At 42.8% G+C, this 20,973-nt stretch overlaps 4 protein-coding genes across 4 annotated transcripts; 2 read left to right on the top strand and 2 right to left on the bottom strand.

Moving 5' to 3' along the window:
• Window positions 1-6,901: 6,901 nt before the first annotated feature.
• On the top strand, window positions 6,902-7,168 carry SERLADRAFT_340630 (uncharacterized protein; the record flags this gene model as incomplete). Its single annotated transcript, XM_007318821.1, has 1 exon — window positions 6,902-7,168. A coding segment is annotated over one exon (267 nt), but the record flags the coding sequence as incomplete, so codon positions are not given.
• A 4,837-nt stretch (window positions 7,169-12,005) lies between these two features.
• On the top strand, window positions 12,006-13,265 carry SERLADRAFT_438465 (uncharacterized protein; the record flags this gene model as incomplete). The annotated part of the gene is made up of 3 exons (XM_007318820.1): window positions 12,006-12,942; window positions 13,019-13,108; window positions 13,174-13,265. 3 exons carry the CDS (start codon window positions 12,006-12,008, stop codon window positions 13,263-13,265), a joined length of 1,119 nt encoding a protein of 372 aa, XP_007318882.1.
• Window positions 13,266-13,500: 235 nt separating this feature from the next.
• SERLADRAFT_408679 (uncharacterized protein) lies at window positions 13,501-14,529 on the bottom strand (the record flags this gene model as incomplete). Its single annotated transcript, XM_007318819.1, has 4 exons — window positions 13,501-13,725; window positions 13,884-14,066; window positions 14,346-14,435; window positions 14,503-14,529. The coding sequence occupies 4 exons, from the start codon at window positions 14,527-14,529 to the stop codon at window positions 13,501-13,503; spliced, it is 525 nt and encodes a 174-aa protein (XP_007318881.1).
• A 4,705-nt stretch (window positions 14,530-19,234) lies between these two features.
• On the bottom strand, window positions 19,235-20,518 carry SERLADRAFT_438464 (uncharacterized protein; the record flags this gene model as incomplete). Its single annotated transcript, XM_007318818.1, has 1 exon — window positions 19,235-20,518. The coding sequence occupies one exon, from the start codon at window positions 20,516-20,518 to the stop codon at window positions 19,235-19,237; it is 1,284 nt and encodes a 427-aa protein (XP_007318880.1).
• Window positions 20,519-20,973: the final 455 nt, after the last annotated feature.

Here is a 20,973-nt window from a genome sequence, read left to right as displayed (position 1 = left end):
ATTGAACTAAATTGAGACTCACCATACAGTGGCACACACTTCGGAATCTCAAGGATACGGTCTCCGGCAAGGCGTTTATTTGAAGAAGACATGACGGATCATACTTTGCTGTGGTAGATAAGGCGCTAGGTGGGAAAGCTGTGATCCGTCATCATCCGTGGTGTCCAATAAGCAAAATTCCTAGGGCATTCTGCGACCTAGACATTTCATCTGTCGGTACCTGATCAAGGCTGAAAGCCCTGAAGTGCCAATCTCAGGCATGGTAACCAGGAGACTAGCACACGTTCAAGCATAATCAAGCTTCATGGGTTCCACGTTCGAGTGCCAGCAATGATTATCATTGGATTATCATGCACGATTCTCAAGATTGTGGGTGATTGATGCGAGCCTGAGAATTACACGATACCTGACTCAAGTATGGACAGGACCATCAGGAAAACGGTTGATTCTTGCTATTGCCTGATGGTGTTTGGCAAACATCAGCCCCAGTAAGAAACGACAAAAGATACACCGAATAAAATAGAATCCTGTCGAATCAGACCATTTACATCGAATCTAATCCCAATCATAAAACTTTCTCACGATTTTGGGGCGCGACTTCGAGTCAACAGAACTTGCGATTGCGTGTGATCTCGTGCACTTTTACACAAAACACAACGCACTGCAGCGTCGCAAGTTCGTGCAGATGCTTGCATAATCGTGTGCCCGTATATTTGGTCACATTTTGCACATGTTCGTTTTCATCCTTTGTCCTGTACCACCATCTCGGCCACAATCTTTACTAACACTTGTATTTCCCACTTGCTATTAGACAGGTCTGCACTCACTTAACGAGGGATTTTGATGAATAGTGTAAAATTGTGGGGAGTGACCCACTACTTCAGGTAAATATCTTTCAGATGTTCTTTTTTCATTACAGCTAACATATTGTTTGTGCTACTTCAAATGGCCGCGGGAAAGTCAAAGACTCAGGGCCCGTTCGGCAGCCACCGTTTGAAAACGCGCTCGTTTTGAATGAGCTGAGAGGCAAACGAAAGTTCTCACGCTATGTCACACCATGTCACGCGCGTTTCGTCAGTAGATTGTGGTTTTCCTGCCCCCCGAGCCTCCATCATGACCACATCCTCCTCTCGAAAGAAAGCAGCTGCCTCGGCTCTCCTTAAGTTGTCTCATGCTCAACGAAGGAAGGCTGCTTCCCTGGCTTCAGCCACAGCTGCTGCTGCTGTATCACTGGCTTCAGTATCATCTTTTATTAAATCAATTTTAACTGGTCATGCTTGGGTTAGGGAGCTATTATGTGGACATCCTTGTTGATTCCATAATATGATGGGGCTTTCCAAGCCAGTTTTCCGCAGGCTCCTTCAAGAGCTCAAGGATCATGCAGGTTTTTGTCACTCCAAGCATATCTCAACAGAGGAGCAGCTTGCTATCTTTCTCCGAATGTGTTGCACTGGTGGAACAAATAGGGATATGCAGGAGAGGTTCCAGCATAGTGCTGATACAATATCAAAGCATGCATGTGTTTATTCTTCAATATCATTCACTGAGTATCAAACCTTGTTACTTATAGGATCTTTCACCATATGCTCAATATGGTGGTTTCTCCTGCCTTTTACCGGAAATACATCAATCTCCCCCCTAATGAGGAGGTCCCTCCTGAAATCCGAGATGAGCCCAAGTTCTATCCCTTCTTTAAACAGTGTCGTGGTGCCATACATGGTAGCCACATTGATATCTTTGTTCTTGATGATGCTCTTACTGGACGCTATCGTAATCGGAAGGGTTGACTCTCTCAAAATATCCTTGCTGCTTGCACCTTTAACATACACTTTTCATATGTCCTGTCTGGCTGGGAGGGCAGTGCTGCTGATAGTCGTGTGTACAACAATGCTTGGAGCAATGGCTTTGTATTCAGGTCTATATTATCTTGCGGATGCAGGCTTTCCCTCATGTGATTCCCTTTTGGTCCCCTACCGTGGAGTACGATACCATTTGAAGGAATAGGGTAGAGCTTCACAAAGGTCTTCATTTCTTCCACTTTGATATCTCAGCTCATACTTGTTATCTTTCAATTTACGTCATGCTCAAGCTCGTAATGTTATTGAGCGCATCTTTGGGGTGGTCAAGAGACACTTTTGACTAATGGTTGCAGCTCCAGAGTATGCTTTGGAGGTACAAGCAAAACTTGTTCCTGCACTTGGCGTTCTTCACAATTTCATATGAGTTACTGTCATCAGGAAAGTAACAATGAAGAAGGGGACAGCATAGGTGGTGGACAGAATAGTCAAGCTATGCGGCAGGATCAAAGGGATCATAGTCATGTCATCACACCTCAGGAAAAGGAGAGGGCAATACTTAAACGTGATATAATTGCAAAGACAATGTGGGAACAGTATATCACGTATACTCAAACTGGAAACTAGTAATAGTAAAGCTATTTTAACTACATGCTATCAATCTCAAGACAGATGTAGTTGGATCGAAGGACATCATCAGAGATAGCAGAATATGCATCAGCAATGGCAATATTCTTGGTGAATAGTGCAATTGCTTGTGTGCGCTCAGCAGTGGCCAATGCATCATCAACACAAACAGCCTTGATTGCAGCAATTCTCCTCTTAGGTGTGCTGGGGACATCACCAATAATCTGGGAAATACTAGGGTCAGGACGACTGAGTGATGAAGCCACAGCACTAAGTGCATCTGCAATTACAAGGATGGCAGAAGGTCCTGTCACCTTGGTACGAAGGCCCTTTGATGCAGATGCAGGAGTGGGTGATCCAGAAGCTGCACATTTGCGTTTTGAGCTCTGAGACACTTCAATAGAATCCTAGAAGAATGAATAGTGAGGTAAAGTCAACATCAAGCCATATCACATACCTGAGACTTTTTTTCCCCATCCAAGTCTAAATCACTCTCTGGATGACCATCTGCTGTGCCCACATCATCTTGATCCACTTGCTCCTCATAAGGATGAGGCAAGGGCAAAGAAGGCTCATCAATCTCTGGGATATGAAAAGCACCCTCACCAGTGGCATAGCGTCCATCAATGAGTCCAATTATATCGTCATAGAGTGGAAAAGGGTTTGTACGCCATGGCTTTGCTTCTGGATGGGACTGAGACAGATCTAATTGAGTACATCCCATACTAAATTATTGACTCTACACTTACTGCAATATAGTTATCCCACACATCTTCTTCAGCAGTTACTTTCTTTCTGGTATCATCCCATCCAAAACCAGACAGCTCTCAGAGCTGCTGAACAACAAGGCACATAGCCTTTAACTGTGATGATAAAAATCAGTACAATATATGTTGTACAATGGTTGACTTACTGTTCCCCAACGTCGGCTACAATTTGTAGATGTCTTTGGTGCACCACCACTGGTTTTATGGCTCTGCACCAGCACAACAGCTACACCAACAAAAGCTGGTTTTTTGAAATTATTGTCAGGTTGATTACCTTCCATTTGTGCCTCCTTCAATTTATCCACTAATGTGGCATCATCCTCTGATGTCCATTTCGCGTTTCGGGGCTCTTTTGGGGCTGGACTCTGAGATTGTTGACTAGGAGGTTGGTTCTCTTTGTTGGCAAGGAGCCTGTTTTTCAAAGATGAAATCTTGAGTGTGAGCTTTTGAGAGGTCATTGGGGGCTTTTGAGGTGGGTTTGAGAGTGATAGAGCAGTGTAAGCTACTGTAGTTTGAGTGTAAAAGTTGGGAACACAATTTGCAGACCAGTGTGACAAAGTTTTTTCAAAACGAGCTGAGTTGCCAAACACGTCAGCTCGTTCCAAAACGGGCCCGTTTTAAAACGAAACACGACTTTTTTGGCGGGTGACATTTTGAAACGTAATTAGTTTAGTTGTAAATTCATTTTGATTTGCTATGGTTCAAATATTCTATATAATAAGCAAAATATAATAAGAACCATCTAACTAAATCAAATGATTTCTGTGCTATCATTGTGGTTAGATACTAGTCTTTTACATTCGAAAATAATCTAGGATTACAGTAGTTTTAAGATATATACCGAATCACATTGAATATCCAATGAAATTCGATGTAATTCGGTATATATTTTGTTGTTTACGACTGGGCATCAGCATACAGATACCCTCATTGGGTGAGCTTGGCATAGATTAGCAGAATATAGCAGGTTCAGCAGCAGATTGCATGGTATGGCCCAGGCGTGTATTTTCTGCAACACATTATATGTATTTTTACGTAATGGTATGTATATAATAACAGTGGTCGGTCTTTGAGTGGCTTTAGTTCAAATCCCTCCTGTGAATTTGAAAATATAATAATCCTATGAGTGTGCAAATAGAAGCAATTAAGGCAACAACAGTGGAAAATAAAATCATGTAATATATTCCAAAAGTACACCTTAATAAAAGGGTGACAGAAAATAAATGTGACATTGTACAGAATACAATATGCTAGTTGAGGAGAGTGAACAGGTTTTTTTTGTACATCCCCTGGTATAGATGTTGTCACAATTACAGAACCTGCTGGGCCTGCTGGCTCCTGCTAAGACTTTGCATAGGCTTAGCAGATTTTTGTTTTGATTTTTGTGATAGCACATCATCAGCAGATGGGTGGGAATTATTAATAAAAGGTTTCATACAAGGTCTGGCATAGGTGTTGTCATCCTGCCAGCATCTGCTGGTGCTGCTGGCTCCTGCTGAGGCATTACATGACCTTGGCAGAATTTTTTTGGTTTCATAATGATCAAATTTTAAGTTACCCCAGAGTTGTGGACTGGCACTAGGGGCTGCTATGATGTAGTATTGTTGGGCTAGCATGGGCATTACATTGACTAGGATTGTGCATATCTGTATGATGGTAAGCCTGAGGGCCTGTTCAACAACCTCCATTCCAAAACAAGAGCCGTTTGCAAACACGTTCGTTTTGAACAACTCTCAGTGCAAACAATATTTCTCACACTATGTTACGTGCATTTCAGGATTGTGGATTAAGTAAGATAGGTGTCATCCACAACTGACTCCATGACATGACATGACTTGGCTTGAGACTATTGACATGAAGAGGCAAATCATCAACTTAAATTTTTATCATCTTTGCCACAAAAAATCTATCTCGTTTTACATGGCACCATTTTTCTTAGCTCTTCTTACAGTATTATATTTGTATCTACCGAGGTTCAGCTTTTCTCTCGAACTAAAAATCCTAATTAATTCATATCAAGCAAGAAGTATAAGGGTCCGCATTGGACAAAATGAAAATGCCGGAAAAATCCACTTCATCTGATCAAGCACAATGAACCTCTGTAACAATCCTGTTCCATCTGATGGTCTGACATGTTAATGATTGAAAGCCAATCAGACCTGAGGCAGAAAACAATCAGGCAAGTCAGCCGGGTCAGCAACTGCAGATGAACCCATTAGATTGAGTTGATCAATACATTTATACACATTTTTTCTTTCTAACACTGTCCCTGATTAATAGATCAGAAAGTATCAATGTATTTATCTAACCTATCAATCTCTGGAAGACTGGAGCAAGAGGCACAATTTTTTACATAGCAACCCCAATTTAAATAAGGAACCTTGCTTCAATTGTGTCCTTGTTAATATAAGTACTCCGGAATCAACTCCCTCTCAACTCCAAAGTTTATTTTGTTGCTCTATCCACTCTTCCTCGTTTGATATTGCATTTGTGAAGACGTTCAAACCATTGAATGCAAACCTGAGGACTACATGGTCTGGTGCTCGTTTGTATGAAGAAACGAGAGACTCAGAGTTGGTAATACCTAAGTATTTGATTAGTGGGGTTCACATGATATGGGCTTTTGATATGAAGGAAGGATGTTTTTATTTAAATGATCTAGTCAACAGCAACATATTCCTATATTATGGAAATTAATAACTAGAACTTGTAGGCCTCACTGAAGATAGATTTGCAGTGTCACACTGATTGTCATTGACCGCCTGATATGCTGGTTTCCATTCTTCAAATGTTTCGTGTTCAGACCATGTCTGTTCAGAAATGATTGGTGTCTCTTTTACTTGTATATGTTGCAGTCTGAGATTACTTTCACAACTACTTGTGGAATCCTTTAAAGCCCTCACACTGCTCTTGTTACGAACTATGACTCTTACGGATTTTATTTTCTTCTCTGAGTAGCTACATACTGTTACTCATTCCTATTCCCACACTAGTTACCTGTTATAGTTTCTCACCGGTTGTTGTTTGTTTAACACAAACACCTACCCTAAAGTAGGACAGTATATATACACACTTGTATTGTAGTTAACATTTCCAATACGATTGTATGCTTCAACAGTGCAACTTGGTATTCATTCAGTAAAACCCTCCTCATCATCAGAATACATCTCAAACCTGTTACCCACGGGCTTATCAGAAACCGCTGCATCACCAGGAAACCCCCTTGTTACCAGGTTTGTATGTTCCAAGCGTAACAAAACAATTGTATTCCACATTATCATCCCACACTTCTTAGCAAAGGGACAAAAAAGACAACAAATTGTTGCAAGGAAGAAGGCCCACTACCAGGGCACAGACCAGAGCAGAGCCTACCCAAATGGCAACATCCCCAGTGTCATCTAGACAAGAAAGAACAGCAGCACCACCCCCCTTTCCCCAACCCGACGTCACCAGACTTCACACCAGTACCGCCAAAGTCACAAGAAAGGATGAAACGGAGACTGTAGTAGAAGACGGAAAAGGAATTTCCCACATCCTCAAAATGTGGAGAGAACTTGGAGAAGCCAATTGCGCCTCCGCCATTGATGAATTGGAAAAAGAGGGTTTTTGAAAGGACGACCCACCCCAATGTTGGTACCGTCCCAAATAGCCATTGTAACCATAGCTACAATTAATTCAAACTCGTTACAAATTGACACCATGTTACAACAAAAAACCATTGGAACCAAAGCACTCATTGACTCTGGAGCAACCGACGACTTTATGGATACAAAATTTGCCATCAAACACCGCCTACCCCTTAACAAACTCAATGTACCCATCACATGCAAAAATGTAGATGGAACCATCAGCAACGGAGGGAAGATCACCCATTACACCTATCAAAGGATAGAAGCAGGAGGAAGGAACACCATGTGTAAATTCCTTATCACCGGACTAGGAGGAGAAGACATTCTCCTTGGATACCCGTGGCTTCGCAAGGTCAACCCTACTATAGACTGGACATCCAAAAGCGTGGACACCCAACATACCATTTGCACGATCCGATCTCACTCCAACCAATCCATGATTCGCACCATCACAATCGACCAACCAGAGTTATTAATCAACTATGTACACAAAACACGGATCTTCACAAAAACAAACACTGGGCTTCAGAAAGACTACCCAAAAGAAGAATCTACGGTCACGCCATAAACCTAAAACCAGAATTCAAACTATGCAACTGCAAAACCTATCCTCTTTTGCCCAAGGAAAACACCGCACTAGAAGAGTTCCTTAACGACAACCTTCAAAAAGGATACATCAGACCTAGCAAATCTCTGATGGCCTCCCCTTTCTTTTACATAGACAAAAAAGATGGATCCTTACAACCCTGTCAGGATTATCGTCAACTCAACAAACAAACCATCCGAGATCCCTACCCACTGCCCATAATCCCCAATCTCATCGATAAACTCCGTGGAGCATCACACTTCACAAAGCTGAACCTACATTGGGGGTATAACAATGTTCGGATAAAAGAAGGAGACAAATGGAAAGCAGCATTTAAAACAAGAAAAGGACTCTTCGAACCCACGGTCATGTTCTTTAGCATGTGCAATTCCCCAGCCACCTTCCAATGCATGATGAAAGACTTCTTTGCAGATATGATAGATGAAGGGTGGCTTATCATATACATGGATGACATGCTGATATTCAGCCAAGGACCAGAATAACATGGACAAAATGGGTATTGCAATGACTACACAACAACGACCTATACCTAAAACTGGAAAAATGCACGTTTGATGTAAAAGAGATAGAATACCTCGGCATGATCATCTGTCACAACCAGGTACAAATGGACCCGGTAAAACTTGCAGGGATCAAGGATTGACCAACCCCAACCAATGTTCACAAAGTCCGGAAATTCCTCGGTTTCAGTAACTTCTACCGCAAATTCACTACTCGGAACTCGCAAGGCCACTCAACGCACTGTTAGAAAAGGGAAAGATTTGGGACTGGATTACCACTGAAGAAAAGGCATTTATGCTACTAAAATACTGTTTCAGTGTAGCACCTGTCACACAGATACCTGACCCAAACAAACCATCCCAAATTGCAGCGGATGCATCAAAACACACAACCGGAGCAGTCTTGAACCAACCTGATGGCAATAGAGTCTGGCATCCATGCGTCTTCTTCTCCAAAACTCTATCTCCAGCCAAAAATAACTACCAGATTTATGACAAGGAACTTCTCGCCGTCATCAGAGCACTAGAAGAATGGAAACATTACATCTTAGGAACTGCTCACACGGTGGAGATTTTAACTGATCACAAGAATGTCATGTATTGGCAAGAGGCCAGAAAACTGAAACCACGGCAAAGACATTGGCAACTTCTACTCTCACAATACAATTATACTTTGAAACACGTACCTGGAACACATATGACAATTCCGGATAAACTTTCCAGGAGACCGGATCTGTATACAGAAGAAGAAGAAGATACACCGCTACTTCCAAAAACCGTTTTTGTGGCAGTCGCAAACACCGACCTCTTTTTCACACATTGTCACGCACCAAAGTTGATTGGTAGCATGGACAGGTGTCAATAACGAAGCGAATATTCAAAAAGACTCGCCTTTGCGCCACATAGGCACAGTGCCATGTGGAATAGTAATTAATATTGCCCTTTTCGAACTTGTGGCTGATCAGCACCACCTCTATTAGGCAATCCAGTCACGCTCGCCTTTGCTTTTCCATTCGGTACTTTCCGTGTTTTGGCATTTTGGCAAATTTTCGCGTCGCCACTGGCTACACATTGCATTGCGCCCTCGCTTTTGTCGTTTCCCTTACTCCCCTTCCTTTGCCTAGCCCCACCATGGGCCCCTTCCTCTCCTTTTTATTCTCACCTGACAGTCGTTTCTGGATCCCCATTCTAATCCACTTTTCCGTCACCTCCACCCTCCTCCTCCTCATTTTATTTGCACCCCCACCATTTCTGATGTCACCACTTCCTATCCGCTTCCGTCGCCGATCCGTTGACTACCACGTGCCACTACTGATATCAGCAAAGCCCCGGCGGCCGGTTCAAATAGGGCAACAGGTCCATCTTCATGACATCGATCTACCATCATATACTATCAAAACATCGGTTGCTCGTCTTGCCTGGTTGGAGCGTGGGTGGGTAGTTTTTGAGCTGGAGAAGGTTCATCCCCTTGCATCGCCCATGTTCATCACTGTCCCATTCACTTGGGTACACTTATCTTTTGTCCATCGTCTTCGCTACAGCTACACCTACCACACGCTGCCTGGGACTCACTTGTTCCAAATTGGAACTACTCCTCTCCCTCCCTCGTTTGATCAGGTGGTCCAACACAACCAGTCCATTGGTAAGGCCATGGAACTGTCGGATTTGGACTAGGTGGTGGACCAGTGGCTCCAGTTTCTTTTTCTTCAGCAGAACATTCATTTACAGTGCGATTATTTTTGATTTTTGAATCATTTTTATGGACACATATTTTTTTAGAATGCCTGACTGACAATAAAGGAACTGTGTTGATACTGATAGTGTTTTGCCTTGCCCTTTTTTTACTGCATCTTCCCATGACATCATGATTTTCCTGCTCTCTTTTTGCTATTGGACTTTACTTTATGGCTGTACAAACCTGTGACATTACTCACAGCATTCATTGTTCTATCTCTTTCTTTTCCTTTTTTGACAATCTTATCCTGTACTACCTACGCAGGATTCGTCAGCGTACATTCCTTCCTTCATATTCTTTCTCATTCTTTTTTGCACAGCTATACTGTGCATAGCCTACTTTTCTTTTACTATATAAACCCCTGTATTTTACCTTGTAAAAAGAACAAGAACTCCACTCTAGACTTCTTCTCTACTCTCAAGTTCACTACTCTGCTACTTGTGATCCAGTGTGGTCACAACACTTCCCACTTCTACCACTGTCAACTGCTGTCATCGTCACTTCCCACTTTTGAAGTCATTGTCATCCCTTTCGATTAGAGTCCTTCTGAGCACTACAGTTTGTGCATCAGGAGCCTGCTATCACTGGGAACCTCGTCATATTGTCGTTCTCAAACCTACCTTGTGCTACAATTAGCAAGGTAGTGCTCGTCTATACTCGTCACAAAGCCCCTATCCTTCTATAAATTCAACTATCCCTCCTCCTCAAAACCCACACTCATACACCTCTGGGTTTTACTTTGAAGGATCTTTATACGTACCACCCCACGAACAACCAGACCACTCCACTGTTCTAGGAGGCAAAGCCCATAAACAAGTTCCATGGAATCTGGGAGGATTGTGTGTTAGTTTGTTTTTTGTGTGTGTGGTTTTCTAACAACAGTTCTCATCATCGACAACATATACAAACCAGCTTACAAGAAGGAACCAAATTGCCAATGCACTTGGACCCAAGGGATTGGACAATGACAGATAATGACGTCTTCTACAAGGGTCGCCATTACATTCCCACGGGACCCGAACGAAGGGTATGCATCCAACAACAGCATGATTTGGTAACCGCTGGACACCCAGGACAACTCAAAATGACCCAATTAGTAACAAGACATTAATATTGGCCTGGTATAACCCAAATGATCAAGGATTATGTCACAGAATGTGCGGTATGCCAGCAAAGCAAGGTAATCACCAACCCCACCAAAATACCCATCCAACCGATTGTAGGCCCGAACACGACAGAACCATTCAAAAATTTATCCATCGACTTTATCACTGATCTGCTGGAAAGCAACAGATACAACAGTCTCATGGTTGTGGTAGACCACGGCCTTACAAAGGGGGTAATCCTATTGCCCCACAAGAAAACCATTGACGCACTGGAAACAGCTAAATTATTCCACCAACACGTGTTTAAAAGATTTGGACTACACGACAAACTTATATCCGACAGAGGACCACAGTTTGCATCAGAAGTTACCAAAGAACTGAGACTACTCAAAACAGAAGTAAACCTATCAACCACATATCACCCCCAATCTGATGGAGAAACCGAAAGGGTAAATCAAGAGATAGAAGCATATTTACGGATCTTCTGCAACAACCTACCACACTCTTGGACAGAATATCTCACGACAGCAGAATTCTGCCACAATCATAGACCACATTCAGCTTGAAACGAATCACCGTTCTACCTCACGATGGGGTACCACCCTAGAGATCTCCCCACAACACCCATAACGACCAACATACCGGCAGTAAACAAAAGACTATCCAACCTGCTCAAAGCAAGAATTATAGCGCTACAAGCCCATGAATTGGCCAGGACACGCATGAGAAAATACTCGCAACATCCACTACCCACATTCACAGCTGGACAGAAGGTGTGGTTGGAAGCAACCAACTTAAAGAAGAAAGGGAGACCATACCGGAAGTTCAACTGGAAACGAGAAGGACCCTTCATCATCCTTGAAAAGGTATCACCGGTCAACTACCAACTAAAACTCCCTGACACATGGAAGATCTATCCCGTATTCCATGCTACCCTTCTAACCCCGTACAAACAAACCGAAGTCCACGGAGAAAACTATATAAGGCCACCGGCGGAGATAACCAACGACCAGGAGGAACACGAAGTAGAAGCCATTCTACGTCATAAAAAGAACAGAAAAGGATACCTATATTTAATCAAATGGAAGGACTACCCGTTGGCCGAAAACTCCTGGGAAAAAGAAGCAAACCTACAAAATGCCTCCAAAACCTTGACTGAATATAAAAGGAGACACAAATTGTAGAAAGTGTCCCTCAAATGAATTCCCTCTTACACACACACTCCCACCAAAACAACTATGTCTCAAACCACCCCACAGCCCCCTCAGTTTCCCTCCTATCTCGCAGAACCACCAGTAATCACTGAAGCCCAATGGGCACACCGCCTAGCCCTCACTCGTGAACAGACCGACATCGTAGATGCCACTGAACTGATGTCAGATAGGCGCACATATTTCTATTTATTCCATCAGTCTAACATCACTTGCTCCTACACCACTTACCCTTTGGACACATTCCATTGCTGGCAGCAATCACTCCTCATCGCCGATGAACTACACGCAGTCACCGTCTTACTGGCTTTGTTGTTAGTAGAAAAGCTTACACGGGACAACAATTCCGCATTGAGTATTGGAGCGACTTTGCTCATGGAACACTTGCAGATAGAATCCCTGGAACAACGCTTGAGGAAGAACTGTGAGAATGGAGAGAAAGAAGCGGTTGAGAGCTTCCTACAATTAGGAGGCCAGAAGGTGTGTAAAGACGCGAGGAATATCCTCGCCCAACGGGGGTATCTCACCTCCCCTCCCCCAGATTTGTTGTCCCTGCCGGCTTTAACGGGACACACATTTCCAGGGCGCCACCCCCCTCACTCTCCACCACCGCCTCCACCAGTGTCTTGCCTATTGTTGCCAGATCCTGTTCTACCCGTGCCCGCTCCACCATCCCCAGCACATTCCTCCACAACCAACTCAATAGCCCCCATAGCCGAAGCAGTCGACAAATTGCAGGACATATTGATTCCTATGCAACCAACAACGCCCCTCCCCCAACTCCCTCAACCTCGTTGCAACCGCCGACTACACCGACAGCGCCCAGAGCCGGTACTCCTTATCCCTTCGGGCCGCACTCCCCGTGTGCAGCACACGGGTCAGAGGCAGACCCCAACACTGAGCAACGGCTTGCCTCCAGATGGAAGGTTGTTGAGGAGCAAGGAAGGAGACACCTCATCCTCAGGTAATAGGAGCAAGAAGCCCTCGCCCATATCTGACTACTCCAATTTGACTCATTCGCAATCCTTTTCTGAACAAAGATGTTGCCCTCGTATTCGACATTGTTATGCATGTCAAGAGTATGGCCATTGTGCCATCTATTGTCGCTACCATACTTGTTCTACATGCGGGTTAGATGCCCCAGGTCACCGTGCTAATGAGTGTAATTGACAACAAAATTACCCCTTTGCCGCAGATAGTTGGGGACTAGATGACATACATAACGACTTGGACGACGATACACGGTACAACATAGATGGAGAGTTGGGAGACTTCAGAGCAGTCTAAACCTAAAATGGGGGTAATGTTACGAACTATGACTCTTACGGATTTTATTTTCTTCTCTGAGTAGCTACATACCGTTACTCATTCCTATTCCCACACTAGTTACCTGTTATGGTTTCTCACCGGTCGTTGTTTGTTCAACACAAACACCTACCCTAAACTAGGACAGTATATATACACTTGTATTGTAGTTAACATCTCCAATACGATTGTATGCTTCAACAGTGCAACTTGGTATTCATTCAGTAAAACCCTCCTCATCATCAGAATACATCTCAAACCTGTTACCCACGGGCTTATCAGAAACCGCTGCATCACCAGGAAACCCCCTTGTTACCAGGCTTGTACATTCCAAGCGTAACAGCCCTATAACTTCTGAGCTTGTCAGGTTTGTTGGAGAGCCTAGTGTCCAATGCCTCTCAGCGGGAGGCTGCTCAAAGTTCTTGCCTTCTTCAATGTCCTCCTCTGAATCTTCATTATCAATATTTCCACGGGCAGCTTTGTCATAATTGTCAATTGTCATTTGTATACGAGCAACAGCTTCTTGGTTTTTGTCAATTCAAGCCATCTGCGGATCACTAGTAAGCTTAATGTCAAGCACACATGAATATATTTGCTTACCTTGCCATCAGTGTCTTTGCGGTTTGTCTGCTCATAGGCTTCTTGTGCTCCTTGGTGAAATCCTTCACTGACTTGTGTGTCATAATTGTTGGTTGCGCCTTTCTGCCAAATTTCTTTGAGGATATGGCTGACGGCATATTGCTTACTAAAGTTGAAGTCTTTTTCATAGTCGTTCAAAACATGCTGGATTATAGATACAATTAGAGTAGAGTTTATGATGGCAGAGCAGAAGTTATTACTCATTTCACAGTAATATTTGTATTGAGAAATATAGTGCTCTAGTTGGTGTAAGCATCCTTCAGTCATGCAGTTGAAGCCTATCATAATCTGGTATTGAGCGTACACTTGGGTACAGTGCACTAATGATGAGTTCTGAGGGAGTATTTGAACAATACATGGAAGGATGCACTATTGTATAGTTAGCATAGAGCATTGAGGAATAATTCATGATGGACTACACACCTTTAATATGTCAAGGAATACTTGACCGTCTGCATATTCAACCATTGTGATGTTCATGAAATGCTTGAGCCCAGCCCACCTTGATACATTCTGCATGCCGTAAGTTATTCAGAAGCTTTTAGTGTGGCTGTTTCCAAGGACAGAACTAAAGACTTACTTCCTGGCCATATGACTTTATTTCCATTGTCTGCTAGCATATTGAGGAGGAGCGGCCACAGATGTTTTCCCTATTTTTCAAGTCATCAGAATGTAGTTTGTCATATGGGATTGATTGATATGGGTCCAAATAGTCCAGCGACCAAAGGGAGTTCTGTAGGTGAAGTGGTTAGTTGAAAGCAGTAAAAGAAATGGTGAGGTCACCTTAGTTGCATGTAGTCCTTGGCCTTGTAGAATTCGTTCAGCTTCTGTTTTATTTGGTGCTGTAATAGAACACTTATATACTTGCTGCATGTTTTTTGTTGTATGACACTTAAAATCTCTGGTTAGTTTGTTTAAATTATCATGATGGACCAAGCATTTGGGGCAAGGACAATTGGCCAGAGCTGCACAGCTCTCTTCCCCATCAACTGACTTGACTGGTATCCCAGGATGTAATACCCTTTTAACCTTGTCACCGCATATCATTGCTTTTCCAAAGCATGCGGGACCTTTTAATGGGTGGAATATTACCCCAGCTACTTTGTGATACACTTCTCACTTGAAACACTGCCATTGGATTGTTTTGGGTGCATTTTGGTCAGATGGGTCGCTTGGATCTTGAGGCTGTAAACCTGTGATTCAATAACACACTTTACATGGTAAGGAAATGCTTACAATGGGCATATAGCCCACAAGTACCCCTCCACCATTTCCTGTCACATTTCTTATATTTCGTGGAAGGAATAGTGGCCAAATAATGATGGGGTGCTTCTTTACCTGCTTTGTGATATTCTCCTTGTCCAGCCCGAGTGAAATTGGGAGAAAACAGTGTGGTAGCTCTTTATTTTGCAGAAAAGGATCCTGCGGTTAAGTTTGTATGTCAGTGAACATAGAAGACCATAGTAAATGAAATCAATCTATTTTACCTGTATATTCCACCACATATTAGCTGAATTATATTCATTGTATATGCGTTCCTTCAGAACAATCCTACCATTTTGCTGACAAAAATGTTTATGGATTGGATGCCAGAGAATTAGAGGCAATAGGGTTTCGTCCATGATCTAGCTGCAGTATATTTTCCACAAATTGCAGTACTGGAAGTTGGAGTAGTATGTTTCTCCAAGATAATTTGCAGAAATGGTGCCTTCTTGGAACTCAAAGAAAGATAAGGACAATAGTTCAGAAAACTTGATTTGGCCTACCTGGACATAATGTGCACATGCCACTATTAAGAACAAAGCTTGAAGGAAGTGTCTAGCCACTTGCTGAGAGCAATCAGGGACTGGAACTAGAGTCCAATGTGAGTAACTTTATTATTAGAGAGTATGACAGGTATACAGTACCTAGAGTCCAATGTGAGTAACTAGAGAATAGGAAGCATTGGACTCTGCAGTACTGTCCGAAGTTTTGTAAACAAAGGTAAACAAAGCAGCCACAAAGGCGAAATAATAGAGAACACAATCAATAGTGAATGATAGAAGAATAGATAGAGAAAGGAATGAGAATATATAGGTAGCACAAAGGTGCAGAATCACCAAAACTAACAGCCACCTGTAAAGTCTGTGCCATATTTGCATAGTTCCAAAGTGTTATTTTAGTGTTCTCTGCCCATCCGTGGTGTATCCCATGAATCTGAAGGTTTACTATCTCTTTACTTAGGAGTCCTTTAACCACTGTTCCTGCATACTCAAAATTGGCACGGGGGTGAAATGGTGCCCATGGTTTTATGCCTGATGCCTCCTTGTATGTAGTTTTATGGCTGCCTCATCAGGAAAAACCCTTTTGCTATATAGTGCTATATAGCGCTATGTAGCCACCACCTATATATATAAATGCATCCATAGAAACTATAGTACTATCAGTGCAATCATAGCTCTTATAGCTCTTATAGCACAGTAGTAGGCAAAATTTTAACCAAGGGGAGAAGTATCTAGAATTCCCTCAAATTCTGGATTAATCTAATAAACTTGTTCAATAATAAAAAGAGGCCAGAAGTGTTTGGAGTCAAGTATATTATTATAGACAAGGTACTATAATTGCTCTTATAGCCTATAGCAGCCTACATAGCTCCTATAGCTGTAAAGGTCATAGTTATAATATAGTTCAAGGTGCTTAAAAGGGCTAATAAATCATACAGTATTAATTAATTATGTAGCCTGTATTAGTGAAATAGTAGTTTGTATCTTTCATATTTATAAAATAAGAATAATGGTTTATCCAAATATAAGTGGTGGCAATGAGTAAAAAATAATCTAAGTCCATGAAAGGTCAATATATAATACCTGTATAATACATTTTATAAGCTCTCATGGTGTAGTGGATAAATGTGATGTGTGGCTATAGGTTGTTTAGTCACCCAAAAGCTGACTAGCAGGTTGAGAGTTCAAATCCTGTCTGTGTTAATTTTTTTTTATCAGCCACACAACAATTTCCAACATTTATAAGAGCATTTATAGAGCTATATGAGGCTCTATAGATGGCAGAGGTTCTATAATAGGTTTGACCACTATAACAGCTTTATGAGTACTTATAGTGCTATAGAGCTCTATATAGCTACCCTCATTTTTCCTGATGCTTCATGAGTTGGTGCTACCAGAATATTGTCGAGAGGGATTGATATTGGCTCAGTCTTCCCACTTTGAGGATGGTGGTTGACTTGTATGAAAGTGCTTGATACCTGTGGAATATTAGTCTCATTCGTATCAAGATCCTGCGAGTCAAAGTTGAAGTCTGGAAAACACGGTGATAAGATAAAATCACTATAGATAATTACATAGTAAGGCATGCACCCTTAATTGGAGAACCTGATTCAACCTCGCTATTGACTTGATTCTGATTTTACCAGCCTGACAAGGCAAATACAATTTTAAGCTTGAAAAGTTGTAGAACAAATGTATGCGCACCTCTATGATTTTCTTATGTTTTTTCCTGGGCCTCCCAAATGATCCCTCCAAGTTTTGCCTCAGATTTTCTTGCAGTGTTCTCAGCTCTGAGAGTTCTTGATTCTTCGCTTTGCAAGACATGAGGTACTTGTCAAAGTGTTATGAGCTTTGGTATTGCTGACAATACTAACACCATGGTCTGTGTTTGGCCTTGGTGGTCCTTGGAATATGACAAGACATGGTTAGTAATATACTACAGTGTGTAGAAGACTCAATGGTTGATCTGATTGAGGAAAAATGTAAAGTGTTGTAGCAGTCAGAGCTCCAAGTTGGCCGTGGTGCTGAGCTTACTGGTGTACGTAACATTGTACCCATCGCTACAGGGTCAGTTTAGGTGCTCCACACCAGCCACTATTTGCTTGTCTCTATTGACAACACTCAACACTACACAGATGACAAGGAAACAGAAATTCACCAAAGACAAGGGGAAGAAGACCCATAGGAATTGTCAGGTGACTCAAACTCTAGAAAAAAAATCAGGCCGCCAGACAAAGTACATAACAGATGCATGCAAAGGGGTGTCTGGAAGTGCAGGGGGATATGACGATGAGCCAGAAATGAGTACAAGTGAAGCATCAGACTCACAGGATGATGGCCAACACTCAAGCCCCAAACAAACACCTGGCAATAGCTCAGATTGCGATACCAGTAATGTATTATATATTAGTTGGAACATGTTGCCAGCTTTGCTATACAAGGTGAAAGTCATGTCAGTTTATTTAGTCTGTGAAGACAAGCTCATGATGTACATAGGCTGCCTGTAAAGCTCAGATTTCAGCAGAAAATGCTGCAATGGAGGAAGCAAAAACCATATGTCATAAATATGATGATGCTATGAATGAAGGTCAGAACGGGTCTATTAAAAGGGAGAAAAAGAGAAAAAAAAAAGTTGAGAGCCCAAAAGACAATGATGACATGCATCATGAGCAAACAATCAAAGGATTTGGGCAGCAGTTTGAGATAACTCACGCACTTTGGCTACATGGAGCCACCAAGACCTTTCAAACAGATATTGACAATGACTATGACCAACTGGATCGTTTCAGCACCACAGTATCTAAAATACAAGGTCAGCTTCATGATATCCTCAAGGTAATTCCTGTCACATACCATGGCAACCTTAAGAAATGCTGGTAAGGCCATTCAGTGAGTGGTTTAACATTTCAAATAAAAATAAAAAAACTCACATTGATTGTTGCTAGTTCCGTGATGGAATGCAGGGACAGAGATCAAACACAGCTAGTCATCTTTGATCTCGAGGTGCCACTATTTTTGAATGCACACAGAGAGAGTTGAAGATATCTCGTGAATAGTCTGCAAAGTTTGGTAAGAAAATTGGACAGGTAGAAAATCAAGATGGTACCTTGTGTTACGCACAAAGTGCTTAACAAAGTCTGAGGGTTCATCGAGGTTTCAAGGGAGACTTATCCGGAGATAAGTTTGAGAATGTAGTTCTGAGTTGAGTTCTTCCAACGAGAGTTGGTCTTCTTCTGAGTAGAAGTCTGATCTTAGGAGTCTAGCTTTGTAAGCATAAACTGCATAGAATTATATTAGAGAATACTACTGCTGTTACATGTGTATTTATAATGGAAAGGAATCAGTGATAGGAGTTAGGTCCTATCTAGGGCAGGTCCGTCCGTTGAGGACTAAGTACTATAATAGGTACTGTGAATGCAAGAGGAACGGAAGTGTACGTGAAGGAAATGACTCATTGGTCCGATGGTATAACCAATGAGTAAAGAGAAATGAGTAGTCCTTAAATGTCCAATAGAGATCGTAACATTACCCCTTTACTTGCTCCGAGTTTCACCAAAATTTGGTACCTTTGCCATTGATATTGTAACTATCATCGTAGCTGACGTCTCCATGTAATCCTTCCATCAGAATCCTATCCTTGTCTTCCCTGCAGATGGGACACCAATTAAAACTATGTCCCGGTGCACGACGGTCACAGTTGGGGCAATAGTAGGCTTCGCAATAGTATGTGCAATGATCGCTCCAACCGCAGTTTTGGCAGTATGGAGTGTTGTTACAAACACCTTGGTGGTATTTTTGTCGGGTGTTGGATGAGGTGTCGGATTGGGGGGTGGTTGGATTGTCATCTCCCAGGTCGTACGTTCCTGTGTACAACTGATTGATCATGGCTGCGTCGTCATCTACGTTGATTGGATTGGAGGGAGAACCAGTCTCAGGCCTGTGCATTGCGCCAGGCGGACTGCCTTTCTGACCCTTTGACATACGAGATTGCCGTTTTGATGGAGTTCTGGCGGCGGGGATCCGGAGTATCGCCTCTTGCCGGCCGCGTTGGGCTCCTCGCCAGTTTGTCAGGCGACGGGCTTGGGTGTTTGGTACTGGTCGAGGTGGAGATGACGGGGGAGACAGTGGCTTTGGGTTCGACTCAATGGAACGGGGACTGGAGTGGCTCGACTCTTGTAAGATTGGGCTGGTTGGGACGGTGGGAATATATTTTTCCCCCAATGGGATGGGTGTAGGTCGACGGGTGATGATGTGGTAAGTGCGCTCCGGGGTAACACTGATCTGGTCTGGGTATGACAGGGACCAGAGGGACAAACTGGGTGGAGGAGTACTCATACAACCGTCTTGCTCTATCCATGTGCGAGCTTTGTTTAGCAATATCCTCCCGCCTGATTCCAAATATTCCCTTGCCGTGTCCGTCTGCCCATTCGAGGAGCTCATCCTCAAGCGTTGTTCTAAAGATTCCAAAACTAACTTTTCCATCTGGAGTGCCCGACAGATACTCGAATCCTGACTGTTGAGCTGCAAATGCTCTTTTTCCAATGAATGTATTGAGCCTATGGCTTTTAGGAGTTTGTCAGCTATGAGGTCTATGGCAAGGAAGGTATGCATGGAAGAAGGAGCGTGATACGCATGGGGGCAGCATTTTTTGGTCTCGTAAAAGAGATAGGTATAGGCGTCTTTTGCTGACATTAATTCTATGGCGTCAGTGACGTCGGCTTGGTTGTGTTGTTGCCCACGGGCAAAAGACACTTGTTCGTCGGCTAGCAAGTTGGCGTCGCTGGGTATCGAGTAGATGGTGATAGGGAAGCCGGTGGGGTTAGAAGTGGACATGTTTGCGTTAAGGGTTTAGAAGACTGGTGGGAGTGGGTGTGGTTTTCCTTTTCAGCGCAGTTTGTGGTCCTTCTTATAGGCTTCCAGTATCTCCGCAGCATTAGCTAAGTGTTCTTCTGGTTCTCATGAATTTTCTAAATGAGGGTAATGGCACCATTTGATCAGGTAGCGGCGCCCGCGTTTCCAGAGTTTGTGTCTAAGAATACTTTCTACTTCATATTCTTCTTCTTCATTAACAAGGTCAGGTGGTGGTCAGATAAAGTTCAGGCCGTGAGTGTTGGTCTCCATATACGGGGTGAGAAGGCATGCGTGGAAAATGTTGTGTATCCTCCAATGGGGAGGTAGGGATAGTCGGTAGTTTACCGGGGAAATCTTTTCTTGGATGCAAAAAGGTCTGATGCGTTTCATGTTAAACTTCTTGTATTTGGTAGCTTTCTCTCATAGGTTGGTGTTCT

The sequence above is a fragment of the Serpula lacrymans genome, assembly GCF_000218685.1.
Source record: "Serpula lacrymans var. lacrymans S7.9 unplaced genomic scaffold SERLAscaffold_7, whole genome shotgun sequence".
Lineage (NCBI taxonomy): Eukaryota > Fungi > Basidiomycota > Agaricomycetes > Boletales > Serpulaceae > Serpula > Serpula lacrymans.
The sequence above is the reverse complement of the archived record's forward strand: the minus strand, read 5'-3'. Positions and strand labels throughout refer to the sequence as shown.